General features: G+C 42.7%; 1 protein-coding gene across 3 annotated transcripts in view; it reads right to left on the bottom strand.

Moving 5' to 3' along the window:
- The window catches only part of SPARCL1 (SPARC like 1), a 37742-nt gene that overhangs the window by 15088 nt on the left and 7709 nt on the right, over positions 1 to 14945 (bottom strand). For 2 of the 3 annotated variants that reach the window (XM_019552803.1, XM_019552805.1), the window contains exons 2-4: positions 4548 to 4610; positions 4355 to 4408; positions 1662 to 1841 (exon numbers count right to left, since the gene is read on the bottom strand). In XM_019552803.1, the coding sequence (XP_019408348.1) occupies positions 1662 to 1841; positions 4355 to 4408; positions 4548 to 4601 (288 nt within the window). In that variant the 5' untranslated portion in view covers positions 4602 to 4610. Of the gene's footprint in view, positions 1 to 1661; positions 1842 to 4354; positions 4409 to 4547; positions 4611 to 8881; positions 8992 to 14945 lie in introns of those variants that run through there. The other variant, XM_019552804.1, reaches the window with a different exon arrangement.

Below are 14945 nucleotides of genomic sequence, written 5' to 3'. Positions count from 1 at the left end.
ACTGAGACAGCATCGGAACTTGTTTAAGATGAAAACAAATACAGTTTAAAAATCCCACCTATCTGCTATCACTTAACACTTAGGGAAAAGGAAGAAGCTGAGTGGTCATGAGGGGAGATTTAAGATGGCTGTTATTCCCAGTTATCAACTGTGTAATAGGAAAACCCCTTCTGTTATCTTTGTGCAGTCAGTGGCCACTGGAAAACTATGAGAAGCCAGGGAATGTTCAGGAATCTTGATGTTTTTCTGAACAGACCTGCAGGCTATTGGTTTCTCTTGTCACTAATTAAAAGCAGAGGACTTGACCCTAATTCCATTTAGAACTTTCAGTGGGATTACTCATTTGGATGGTGCTTAGAATATTGGTAAAACTTTCCTGTCAATGTGAGTAAGTATCAGGACCACTTTGGAATGGACCTAGATATAACAAGATTAAAAATATTTAGTTGGTACTATGTTTGCCATCTGTGTATTACATTTGTAAGGTCATAGGATCATAGAAACGTAGCACTGGAAGGGACCTCATGAGTACAAAGCATCCCTGACTAAACCATCCCAGCCAAGTATCTATCTAATCGGCTCTTGAAAGCTTCTGAAGATGGAAATTCCACAGTTTCATTAGATAGCCTGTTCTAGTGCTTGACATAGTCATCAAGTTCCTCCTAATCTGCAACCTAAATTTCCCCTACTGTATTTTGAGGCCATCGTTCCTAGTCCTGTCTCCTACAGCCACAGAAGAAAACCTATCTTCATCCTCCCTATAATCGCCTTTCAGGTATTTGAAGACTGTTATCAAATCCCACTTTGGTCTTCTCTTCTCCAGAGTGAAAACATGATTAAAAGGTCAAGTGATATCAAAACAATGTATAACCATTTCCTTCTTATTCAGTGTTTCCTTTGAAACAACAGAGTCTGCACTAAATATTCTCACTGACATTTACAATCCTAATTTTTTTTTATTGGTGGAAAGCAAGTCCATTTTCACTCAAATATAATACTATTTTGAGTCAAACACTACAAACTGAAAATTAAATCTCAATATATATTTGCACATTTTCATTGGAAAGGGTTGCAAAAGTGAAAAGCAAAATTTGTATATTGAAAATATCTCAAGATTGAACTGCTACAATTTTTAATGATGTCATTAACTGTTTTTGCACATTAGTAATTACAACACTTATATTTTTGACTTTGCATTGTTTAAAGAAGCATTATGGGAAGCTTTTTATTATATCGGTTCATATTCTCCTGGAGTTTGAGTTTCCTCCTGCATATCATAGCCCCTTAGGTTTTACTCATTACATTTTCATTGAGCCAAACATGTTTGGCTAAAGAATATCTTTCACAAAGACATCCCATCTTGAGATGAAGACATCAAGAAATGGAGAATCTTCCACATATTCTAAAAGTGTGTTCTGATCACTAAGCACCTATACTATTAAAAATTTGTGGCTTATTTCTAATGAGCCTGACTTAAGTGTCCAAACATTAGTTCTTGTTCTGCCATTTTCACGAAATTAAAAAACCTTTTAGTACCCAATATTTACTCTCCATAAAGGCAGTTGTACATTTGTGATCTGGTTAACTTTCAATCTTCTTTTGAAAACTTAAACTGTTTGACAACTTAACATGTCAACGGATAACCACTTTAAGCAATTTACCTGTAATGGGCTACTATTAGATAAATGGCTTGCTATAAATGTTTCATGTTTGTTTGCAACTAGTGGATCATCCACCATTGATACTGCAACATTTTGTCTTGCTGCAGATGTCTTTTCCATGTGTTGTTTCTGGGAGATGGCTGTCGGCTGTGAATTATCTAGTATCATTCTGAAATCTGTCTGAAAAAAAAAATTGTTGTATTTTAAAATGTTTTAATGGATACTTTAACTTTGAAATAACAAGGCTTTTTAAAAAAAGCCTTTGATAGCACCTAGAATAAGGCAGATCTCAATATACAATGCCCTGTAACTTATCTTAAGAGCTGGTAGGCATAGTATATAACTTTTCATGCCAAGAGGTAGTGAAAAGAGACTTGATTTTTCACTTTCTTCTATAAAGTGCTGGCTGAGTTTTGTTTTTACACAGCTTCACCAGTTATCTATGATCCAGACTGTGTTTTATTTTAACCACCAAAGTTCAAGATGGGAGCATAGGGAGAGGAGAGTAGAAATGAACAGTTTGACTTGGGTCCATCACTGCACATGAAAGCATGGAGCATGTCCTCAGTTGGTTTGAACTGGCATAGATCCATTCAAGTCAACCATCCAGCTCAACAGCTGTGTTCTACCTTTCTTCAGATTAGTCATTGTTCAATAAAAGCTCTTCGACCAAAATTACAGCAACTGTCACAATGTGTTTGAGAATCTGAACTATGGAGTTGCTTACGGTGAACCATCAACACTGGGACAAAATCTCCCATCTTGCTAATGGAATATGGATCAAGTGGCTGGTATCTGACCACCAGGGATCTGGGTTTTCCATTCAGCATGGGAAAATGTGGAAAAATGCAGATTTCCCTGCTTTTAAGGAAAAAATGCAGGAAACAGCAGGTTTCCCCTTGCAGGCTGGCAGAGTTCCAGCTGGCAGAGTTCCAGCTTGCAAGGGGCTGCTTGGGGCTGGCAGGAGTGGGAGGAGGGCAATAAGGCAGGGGTGTCATATGCATCTGTGCGTGCACACATGCATGTGGGAGCCAGGCACCACAGAGAGCAGCTCCTGCAGCTCCCCTCCAGGTAAGTCTATGGGGTGGTAAGGGCAGATTGAGGCCCCCAAGATGAGGGAGGGAGGGAGAGAGGGAGGAAGTGGGGCAGGAGTGGCATTACCCAGCTAGGATGGTGCATGGGACCTGGGTCTGGGGCAGGAATGAGTGGCTGCGGGGCCTGGTTGGAAAGCAAGATGGAGCTGTGGGAGGGCAGCAGGGCAGGGAACCCTGAGCCCGCAGTGGGAAGCCTGCATATGCCCTCTCCCGCGGGCTCTGCTCTGGCCGTGCTGTTTGCTGGGGGAGAGGAGGAGCCTGTCTCCACGCTCCACTTCAGCTGTAGCAGCCACAGCCTCCCTCAGATGGCAGTCAGGACTTGGGCACTACTGGGGGGGTGGGCAGGGGCTGAGACCCTGGCCCTGTTCCCTAGTCCCATAGCCCTGGCAGCTGGGCCTCACCTCTGGGAGGGACAGGGGGCTATGGATTATGAGTCAGGGGCACCAGCAGGGCTGGGGGGGTGGGCTGTGAGTGGGGAGTGATGGGTACCAGCAGGGCCAGGGGGATGTGGGTTAGGAATGAGGAGCCCAGGCAAGGCCAGGGGATGGGCGGCTGTGAGTTGGGAGTGATGGGCACCAGCAGGGCCAGAAGCCTGTGGGTCAGGAGTGAGGGTCACTGGCATGGGCAGGGACAGGGAACCAACATATCAGGACTGCTCAGTGCCACAAAGCAGGGCAGGGTGGGAGGGGGGGCAGTGGCAGTCACAGCTGGACCTACATCCTGGTGAATGAAGGGGCAGGGATAGTTCTGATGTTCTATGATAAACAACCCAAAATCAAATGCCAAAATATGTAGGTATTTATATTATTATAATGATTGAGGCACTGGTAGGCTTCCAAATTGCTTTTAAATTGTAAAAATATCAATAAAACATTGTGTTCAACTGATACCTATATATATATAGTGGTGTTTCATTCTAATCATGGAAAAAAGTGGATTTTGGGGTTTTTAATCAGAGAATTTGGGATTCTTATCAGAGAATTTGTGAGTTTTAAACAGAGGAAACAACCAGGATCCCTGCTGATCATTGGTTTGATCAGTTTTTTCCTAGAATAATTATACAGCAAATTATACTAGGCAATTGCCCATCAGGAATGATGGGTTGGGGACAGAGCACCGCCACCCACCACCCCACGCTGCCGCCATCTCCCAAGAGCGGTGCGGGAGACGAACCTTACCCTGCCACCCCCTCCGTCCCCCTCGGCCAGCATCCTGTGCTGCCGCCACCACCATCTCCTATCTGGAATGCTCTTGAATCACTCTGACTGGTTGTTTCAGACAACCAATCAGAGTGTGAATAAAGCATTACAGACAGACAGACTAAGGCTTTTATAATATTAGAATTATGCTTAAATATACAAATGAATTCTGAGAATTTCTCCAGAGGAATTAGAGATCTTATGATCTTTCTGCTTCATACTTGTGGTCTTTTTTCATCACTGGCTCAATGACATGTTCATTGCATGGAGTTTCACAATAATTCACATAAGAATCAAATCTATTTTCTTACTTACATGAACTTGCAGACAAATACAGGAGTGTCATATGTTAGAGCTCAGTATTGTATATTATGGTATGGTGATTAAATAATGAAAATACCTTTTCTGTATTTTTCTGTCCACGGATTCCAAGTTTGTACATTAAGGGATAGGTCTAGAAAATAGAAAATGGGATTAAAATTTGCATATAACAAAATCTTAAACAGGTCATGGGGATACTGCAGAAACTAGTGACCTCAAATGCATATTTGAACATTGAAATGCATACTAGGACTAGAATGATGAGGACTTACCGGGATAGCAAAAGATGATCCCACAAGGCAAATGAAGAAAGCCACAGTCTTCATCTTTCAGAGCTGAAAAATATGATGATAATAAACTCATAGTGGGATTTGGAAGTTAACCTTTCAGAAACTATAGCCCTAAGAAAGTCTGAAAGTATTTCAAGAATTGGGTACAGTGACTGGAAGATGCTTGCCTGATAAAGAGAGGTGAGACTATGAGACTTGAGGACATACCAACGGGCACAGATCTTCCCCAAACAGTCCAGTCTTGTGCGATTTTAATGGTTATAACTGCTTTATCCCAGCAGTTACTTTGTCCTCCCCCACACTCTTTTGTCGTCCACACACCCACACTCACCTGTTTTAAATATAACATATTGTCTGAGTCCTGCATGCTCTGTGCCTCCTGCAAAGTTTCATTCACTGTGGTGTTCATCCTGTACTTCTGCGTTCCCAGATTTATTAAAGTAACACCTACATTCAGTTCCTGGGCCCTGCCCCATCTGAGACACTGACTAGGGCAGGTCATGGCTGTAACAGATTCTAGTTAATTTTTGTAGCTGGAAAATTTCAGTGCCTCAAATTTCCAGATACTCTCTCCTGTCAGTTAGGCTTTAGAATTATTTTACATGTAAATAATTGTGTTTAAACATCAAAAACCATAAAGAAGATTTCCAGGCAAATTAGGTCACACACCAAGGAAACAAGGGCTTACATTGACCGTTGTATTTGTTTTGGTATTATAACTTGCAAAAAGCATTGTAGCTACCATGCACTCAAAATAGTGGTAGAGATACATGTTGGGGCCTTCTTGTTTTTCATTCCTGTTTTTAATTAACTGTTTAATTAATTAACAGTTTTTAATTAACTGTTTTTAATTCCTTAATGTCAACATTTTTTTTATTGTAGTCAACAGGGAACAAATCCACTAATTGATGAAAACCTCTCTTCTCTCAGGGAACAATTAGTCTCTAACTATAGTGCAGCCTAACAAAGAGCCTCAATTGTTTCTCTAGCTTCTAGGGTTCATTACCTTAGATTTGCTCAGTACAGACAAAGGGCCTTGTTACATTGTCATTTTAGGCAGCTTCTGAAGCTTTTAAAGGAGTTAAAGTAAGGCCAATCCAGGGGTTAAGTGGCTTAAAGCACTCATGCGACTCAGAGTTACATTACTCCAAGCGCAGGATCATCTCTGATCCGCATATACATGCTCCTGTTCCATGGCCACTCCTTGCAACTGTACCGCTCAAAATGAAGTCCTCTGGTATCCCAGGATACTGAAGGACTGGATGCAGTGGCCTGTCTTGCACGTGGTGTTTCTGCACGCGGCTGAAAATGGCAACCACTTGAGGCAGGTCAGGGCCAGTGGAGAGTGATGGGGCCAAAGGCATGGAAAGCTAGAGCTGGTGTGCCAGGATGTTGCTGTGGGGTGGGCAGAGCACGGCCCAGCACAAGAGACCGAGGAAGGTTGCATGGGACAGCAGCAAGGATGCACAGGGCGCTGCATGGGGGGATCTTTGGCACTGCTGCCCTGCCTGGTGAGGTGCTGACACCTCCATCACTGACCGCCCTGCTGGTTTCCTCTCACAGCACCATGCCATGGTTGGTGGGAGGATTTAGCAGCCCTGGTGGGGGGAGGGGAGGAAGGGGGAGGCACTGCCTCATTGTGGCAAGCCACCAGTATGCTGGGAGGCAGGTGACATTTCTGGGGGGAAACCAGTGGGGTGACATGGTGCAATGCTCCCAGGCCAGGCAGTGATGGAGCTGTTAGTGCCTTGTCGGGCTGGGCAGCAGAGCCAGTGCCATGCCAGAGCTGGTTGGGAGCAGAGGTGCGGGCGAGGGAGGAGGAGGCAGAGGCACAGCTTTGAGGCAAGCTACCAGCATGCTGCCTGCACCTGTACTAGGTCTGGGGGAGGCAGGTGACATTTGACAATTACATGCCCCCCACTCCCCCTCCGAACCTTTCTCTCACACCCCTGCCCATAGAACAGGGATAGAAGCTGGTCCTGTTCACCAGGCCTCTAGTGGCAAGTCGCAGCTGTGCAGGTGGGAGACAGTCCAAAAAGGTATTTAGCCTTCAGGTGTGACTGCTCCAAACTCCAAGCTAGCACTAAACTGATCAGCATTTGTGTGGCTCACAGTATAAGGTGTAACAAGGCCCAAATAAAATAAAATAGAAAGCATTAGTGATCAGGTGTAAGAGTCACGTAGTTATCTAAGCGCAAGTCATGTAGCTATCTAAGCGCAATTACTTAACATCAGGACAAAGTCGCATTTGTTACTTTGCAGGAACACAAGAACAGAATCTAATTTACATATGTATTTTCATACATTTTTTTAAAATTACAGTTTACTCCATGTCAGTGATATTCCCATGTTTATACACTTGCCTGAAGTTAACGTAAGTAATGCTCATTAAGTACAGAATAACCCATCTCAACTGCTGACAGTGCAGTGGTATTGTAGTATTGACTAGCTCTAGGCATTTCTAAGGCAGAAGCAGTTCCACTATTAGACGCCTTGAAAATGACTAGGGTTAGTTTCAGGGCTTTTTTGGTCTCTTATTTTCAAGTCTTCTAATAGCAGTCTCAAGATTTGCTGCTGCAGGCCCCAGTGTTTATGTAGTTAAATGGCATATCTTTACATTACAAAGTAAATAGTGGGGCTGAAAGTTTCTGTGCATTTAGGCAGCTCATGGACTTAACTGATAAATAGATAGATGATGTTTGTTATAAAGCAGAGGCAAAAACTTGGGACTGGTGTCATGTTATTTGGCTAGATGTCTGTCTCTGCCACTAGCTCTTTTTGGGCGCTGACTTTAGCAGCTTACATGAATCGAGGAGGTAGCAACTGGAAGAATGGAGCTATATGAGAAGTTTTGGTGTTGCTCAGTCTGAATAAAGGTGACAGAATGGAGATTTTGGTATCTCACTTTACCTGTTGGTAATATGAGTTTTTTAGGTGACTTAAGGCTTTAATATCTCAGGCCTTCCTCAAACCTTTGATGGAACATAAGTATTTTCAGACTGGATCTGACCTAATTCCCATCTAGGTTAATGTGCCATTGTAAGGAGGAATAAAAGTCAGCTGCAGATAGTTAGTAGGGCTGTGTGAAGCTTTGGTCTCTGATTTGATTCAACAGAGATTCTGCCCATTTCAGTGGCTGAATTTTTGAATCTGAATAGAATCAGAGGACCCTTTAATCTCTATGAATCAATTCAGAGAGATTTGGAAAGATTTGGAGATTCAGACATAGAGATAGCTTTAAATATGTTTTCTACATACTTCTAGGTAGCAGGCAGCTCGTGAGTGCTATGATGTTGGGGTGCATGGAGTGCATGAAGCAAGGGGGGCTCCCCAGCATGCTTGGCAGCAGACCCAGAAGTGGACCAGAAGCACTTCTGGTCCCCTTCCAGGTCCACAGGGGAGCGCACCACACCCCCTGGCTCAGCAACTGATGCCTCCTGGGTCTAGAGGGGACACCTGGGGTCCCCCTGAGGCCGATCACTGGAGGTGTGGGGGGGTGGGGGGGACCCGCATGCTCCCTGGCAGACCCAGAAGTGGACCAGAAGTACTTCCAGGTTCACCACCAAGAACATGGAGGGCCCCGCACTCCTGTGGGACGTTCTATGTGCCCCAGCATTGCAGCGTTTCCAAGCCACGCCTGCTACCTCAAGGTATGTAGAAAAAACTTTTAAAAATGTATCTGTGTCTGAGTTGCTGCTTCTCCAAATCAGCATTGAATCTTCAGATTCAGATTTGGCTGAATCAAATCAGGGATAATGATCCAAATCAACAAATCGAATCGCTGTCCCTGATTCGGGCCACATCCAAATCTGAATCAAATAGGGCCCACTTCACTCACCCTTAATAGTTAACAGTTATTAGTCTGACTAGCTGGGAGGCTGGGATACAGCTGCACCTGTTGACTGGGAAGTGAGGGTGAAGCTACAGGGAGGGTTAAATTCTCCAGAAGTACAGTACAAGGGAGAACAGGAGCCTGTGGTGCTGAAGGAGAAATACAGTGCTTGGGTTGTCCCTCTCAAAATCTGAAGGAAGGCAGCTGGTTTTGGTTTGGTTTTTTGTTTACTGTGGGGAGAGGTCGCTGGAAATCCTGAATGTAGAGTGAACTGGCTTAGAGATGGAAACTGGGAGAGTGACCTGCTTATACCCAGTTTTAATACTTACCAGCTTTAGATGCTTTCTAGGAAGTTGTGACAACTCAGCATTAGGTGAAGTCTCATCTCTAGTTAGTTTAACCCTCAAAACATGAAATATAATATGCCTTTCAAAATGAAGACACTAGAAAGTACAAGTATTATTACTTTCCTTTATGAATTTACCAGCACTAAAAATTTCCAGTTGATGCATAGGTCTTCCTCTTCCTTTACAGAGAAAGGATGGCCTGGGCTGTATTTTGAACTTCCATGCTTTATAGTATTGTTTCATTGCATTTCTTGCCTGCAATGTGAAACCCATTGTGCAATAAAATATAGGTGTATATTTTCTGGTGATGCACAGAAGTCATTTGACAAGTCCAAACAATGATTTAAAATGCTGATGGCACTAACACAGATTTCTAACGGCAAAAGGATGGAAGCATTTGGGCATAGGGGTTACAGCATAATAACCACATGCTATACTGTCACAACAACTGCCTCGATCAGAAAGATAAGTCTTTGTATAATGATCTCATCCAAAACCTACTGGGGGCAATGGGAGTGTTTCCATTGACACAACTGAAATCTATATTAGGTCCTAGTGACTCAGTTGTGCAATACTTTTTGCCATGATCCAGAAAAGCACTTAATCATATGCTGAACTTTATAGTACACAAATGGTTCATCCAAAGGGTTTAAAACTAAGAATATGCTTTAAGTGTTATGGTAGATTAGGGCCAAAGTGCTTGTACCTTGGAGGATTAAGACTAAAGGGAGGGGAAAAAGGAGGTCTTGTTGCAATCATCAGATGCACTCTGTATGAACATTATGTTTTGGTCATGGCTCACATGAATAAATGAACATCATTCTTCCTGATTCTGATCTAGGAAATAAGTTATAAATCTAAAGTTGTTTTTGTTATTCAAGAAGAATAATTGTGGATTAAATCACTTTAAGATGTCCAATTTATCCTGTATGTGAAGTAAGCCTCCATGGTAAACAGAAGACAGCAGCCCACTCAGCACATGGATGTAGGCTGGCAGTTGCCCCACAGATACCGTTCTTTGTAACTTTACATTTGGAAGTAGTTCTTATTTAGTGCCTGATTCAAAGCCCTTTCAAATAGATGGGAGCCTTAACTTTTTTATTTCAGTGGGCACTGGATGGAATCTTTCTATGTGGAGTGTTGCAATTAAGTTTTCAAAATAACTGGGACTGAGGCCCAAATCTAATAGAAAGTCAGGGGTGTAGGTTGTAGCCATGTTGGTCTAAGGACATAGGCAGACAAGGTTCTTTGGGTAAATCCAATATCTTTTATTAGACCAACTCAGTTGTTAGAAAAAATTTTCTTGGCACGCTTTCAGGCACAAACACCCTTTGTCAGGCTGAGGAAGAGTCTGCAGATGGTCTGTGCTCTTCCTGGATGGAGTGGTAAAGCATCTAGAAGCCAGTACATATGCAAGAAAGCCAGTCAGTTAAAATGTAAATTGAGATGAAACCAAAGCTTGCTAAGAAGAATTTTCTCAACTATCTGAGTTGGTCTAATAAAAAATATTGGATTTATGCAAAGAAACTTATCTGCCATAGAAAGTCAAGGGATGTATTTGGTAGCCGTGTTGATCTGAGACAAAAATAAATACAAAACTATAGAACTCTTGGTTCAGAGATGGTACCTTTTATTAGACCACTAAGAAATCAAAAAAAGTATCTTTTTCTGCAAGCTTTTGGGTATACACATCCTTCCACAGGCTCACGGAAAATTAAAGATGGTAAAATGTCCCCATAGGTAGAAAATAAACTTCATTTTTTGCGCAGAGGAAACTGAAGGTGGAAGTCTGAATTCTTACATCTAATTTATATTTGTGGGAAGAATAAACATTGATATGACCCTTTTTCAAAGGTCAAATCTGGTGTGGTAGAGTGGAATGCATAAGCCAACTGAACGTTAATGGTGCAGTGGATATGAAGTACTTAGACATTAATTCAGCAGGGCACTCAAAACACATGCCTGATTTAAGCATGTGAGCCAATGGGATGATTCATATGCTAGTACTTAAATAAATTAGGGTCTGAGTCTCTTCTGATTGTAGTATGACAGCTGGTGTTCTCTGAATCTGCAAGCTTGTTGGGCAGTGCTTATCTTCAGGGTTATTCTACAAAAATCCATTCTGTGCATAAATATTGCCCACAAATGGAGGATCCCTGTCTGTCTGCTACTGACTGTATTAACCTTGGTAGCTCTTGTATTTCCCACAGGATGGGAAACTTATCCAGTGGACCTGTGTAGCTGCAGTCTTGGCATGTTCTGGCCTAAAAAATTGTGATGTGGGAGTCCAGTGCAACAGAAACATGATTCCTGGTGTACATGGACACAGAGAGAGGAAAAAAAATTGGGTTACAGACAATGTATGACATCTGAGATGATCATGATAGAAAACAAAAAAATCTGGCTGATTTTTAAAATAACGAAGAGCTGGGAGAGCTGTCCTTTTGGCAAAATCCAATATGGTTTTGTTTACACAAAGATTAAGGTAGTATTCAGTGACACCCTGTTGCAGGGATAGGCAACATTTTCCAGCTGTGGGCCAGAATGACCCTCCCCCCCGCCCTCAGAGATGGAGGGGGGTGCTAGGACCCTGCCATCTCCACCACTCCTATCCCTGGAGACACAAGGAAAGTGCCCACAGCTGGCACTTCTCCCTGTGGCAGGAGGAAGAGACTGTCCACAGAAGGTGTCTGCTGCTACAGAATGCCATTGAAGTCCTGGATACAAGGTTCTGTGAGCTGTAGGTTGCCAATCCCTGCCATACTGCTCAAGGGGTTCCTCAGAAACCATCACAATTATAGAGAAAGGTACTACTTGACATAACATTCTGGACTTACATTATAAGTCCAGAATAATACATGGGCCTTCATTAAGTACTGCACTATGGGTCCAGTTCAGCAAAATAGGCAGACGTATTTAAGTAATAAATTAAGTACCACGAATTATTACCACGAGTTAAATAAGTATTTATATGTCTTCTAATCCTTCTTGTTTTATCACTTCAGTTCTGCTAAGCTTCTCATTCTTATTACCTAAAATTATTTTTTTAAAGCCCTCAAAGTTTTTTAAAGAATATGATAATCAGATACAGTCTTGCATGGAATTTGTTTTTCCTCTAAGAAAGTAGTTGTTTGAATTCCTTTGCACTTAGCAGTATATATAATGAGTGACTAGCACAATGGTAGAAAAATGGGCAAGGACAACACTGCAGGCTTTATCTTCCACAGCAAGTTTTAATATAGGAAATACTTCACTGAAGCAGCATGGAATTTTCTCTATATACTCTTTCATTGCTATGACTACAGTGAGCCTCAGCTATGCACAGAGGAGTAAACAGCTGACATTTTTGGACCAGCAAAACGAGGAATTTAACAATACCTCTGCTTGAGGAATAGAGAAAAGAACACACAAAAAACCCTCCTTTCCCTTGCTTTGATAAAAGAATACATTTTGAGTTTCCCTACTTAAATCTTAAGTAGGCAAATGAAAGCCCTTACTTATTACATAGCAGTGAGCTTACTAGGGTGTTAACCCTTAGGCAGCCAAGGAAAGACTGCTGTAAGGCAGAACAGATCTAATATATGCTGAGGGACGTTTTGGGTTGCCTTTGTTGGGGTGGGTCTTTCAAGTGATGTAGCACTGAATCTGTCCTTATACAGCCTGTGTGACTGAAGTCCTACCTGTTCTATCCTTATGGCCTGCCTGATGAACTGTCTGTCTGATTTTACATAGTGGTGCAGTGTAAGGGTCCCAGATGCTCCAGAGGTATCTGGAGCTGACGGAATCCCTGGCAAAATCTTCAAGTGGGGGGCTTGGAGGAGCTCACATCACAGCTTTATGCCCTCATCCTAAGGATTTGGAATAATGATGAAATCCCAGATGAACTCAGGGGTGCCTTGATTGTGACAGTCTTCAAGAAAGGAGACAAGTCTGACTGTGGAAATTACAGAGAGTTCACCTTGCTGTACACCACAGGAAAGTTCATTGCAGGAACCCTCCTGAATCATCTCCTTCCATTTGCTGAAGAGCTCCTCCTAGAATCTCAGTGTGGGTGCAGGGCATCAAGCGGCACAACTGATGAAATCTTTACAGCATGCCAGCTGCAGGAAAAATGCCAGGAGCACCATAAACCTCTCTACATAGCTTCCTTTGACCTCACAAAAGACTCCAACTCCATCAACCAAGAAGTGTTGTGGAAGACCCTTCCGAAGTACAGATGCCCACCAAAATTTGTTACTATTCTTTGCCTGCTCCATGATGCCATGCAAGCGGTGATTCTCAGTAATGGATATAGCACAGATAGATCCCTTTGAGGTTAAGACAGGAGTTAGGCTGCATCATTGCTCCAACACTCTTCTCCATATTCCTTACCACAATGTTATGTCTGACCACCAACAAGCTTCCAGTTGAAGTGGAACTAAACTACCGAATGGATGGTAAGCTGTTTGATTTCAGTTGACTCTGAGGCAAAACCAAAACCACCCTAACCCCCATTATCAAGCTCCAGTATGTTGATGATGCTGTAGTCTTTGTTCCCTCAGCAGCAGACCTTTATCATTGATATCTTTACCAAGGCATACAAGAAAATGGGATTGACGCTTAACATTCAGAAGACTGAAGTCCTCCACCAACTAGCTCCTAATGAACAGTCCCCAGTTCTGGTAATTCAGATTCACAGTGAGGCTTTGGAGAATGTTGAGTATTTCCATACCTTGGAAGGCATCTCTTGCAGAAGGCTGACTTTGATGAAGAAATCCAACATCACCTCAAATGTGTAAATGCAGCCTTTGGATGCCTGAGGAAATGGGTGTTCAAAGACCATGACATCAGATCCAAAACCAAGTTCATGGTTAATTAAGCCATTGATCCCCACCATGCTCTTTGGAGCTGAGATGTGTACAATATGCAAGAGACACCTCAAGTCATTGGAGAAGTACCATCAATGTTGCCTGTGGAAGATCCTTCGAATCTAGTGGGAAGACAAATGCACCAATGTTAGCATCCTCTTGCAAACAAACATCACAAGTATTGAGAGGATGACCATCTAACAACAACTCAGTGTGCCAGCCACATCATCCAGATGTCTGACTCCAGACTCCTGAAGCAAGTTCTATTCTTCCAGCTCAGTCAAGACGTATGCTTAAGAGGAGGGCAGAGAAAGTGCTTCAAGATTGTCCTCAAGGCCAACTTGAAAAAATGCAACATCAACATCACTTTGTGGGATACTATCACCCAAGAGTATCCCAAATGAAGAAAAAGTCTGCTGCAAAGATCTCAATACTGTGAAATCTTGCAATGATGATAGGAGTCAGAAAAGTAGGAGTAGCAGAAACTGCGTGTCGCAGACCAAATCAAGAATCCAGAGCCACCATCCCCCACACAAACACATGCCCAAGTTGCAACAGAGTTTGTTGATCCTGGATTGGTCTTGTCAGCCATCTTCAGACCCACAGATAAGACAATCCTGAAATACAATCATCTTTGACTGCAAGACATTCCTGAAAAAAGAATGAAGTGTCCCAGATCCCCTGCTGATCACTGTGGCATAAAGAATATTGGGATTTCTCTCCCTGGGAGTCAGATAAGTACCAGAGACAGGCCCAAAAGAAAACCTGGGACCCATATACACACAACTTGCTACACCTCAAACTGCATGGAAGTTTGCCTCTCGGTTTGCATTTGTTGCCATCCTTAAAATGAGCTGCTCCAAAATTGCTGATTAAGACTCCTCTGCACTATGGGGATTAAAATCTAAATTCTGTAGATTTATCTCTGTACCTGAAGAGCACGTTGAAAATATATGAACAGCACATCCATGAAATGTAACTTCCCCTTTTGCCATGATACCTGCAAACATTTGGCAATGGCAGTGCAGCTGGTGTGTTGTGACCAGTGCTTAATGTCAGTGTTGTTATTTCAGTGTTGTTTCCTTACATTTCCTCAATTTCTTGGCAGTAGGGACAGTGTTTTGATAACATGGACAATACTGAGCAAAATGAGGCTCAGATCCTGACTAGGACCTTTAGTTGCTACAATACAACAGGTTTCTAACCTGTGTACAGGACCTCCACCTGACGCAGGAGGTACATGGTCCCACTAGGGGGAATGCCTTACTGGATCTGGTATTGGCAATGGGGGATGACATAGTAGGGGACCTACAGATCGGTAGCCATCTGGGGGACAGTGATCACCTAAAAATAC

Source organism: Crocodylus porosus, unplaced genomic scaffold (genome assembly GCF_001723895.1).
Source record: "Crocodylus porosus isolate Cpor-Errol unplaced genomic scaffold, CroPor_comp1, whole genome shotgun sequence".
In the NCBI taxonomy this organism is placed as follows: Eukaryota; Metazoa; Chordata; order Crocodylia; family Crocodylidae; genus Crocodylus; species Crocodylus porosus.
The sequence above is the reverse complement of the archived record's forward strand: the minus strand, read 5'-3'. Positions and strand labels throughout refer to the sequence as shown.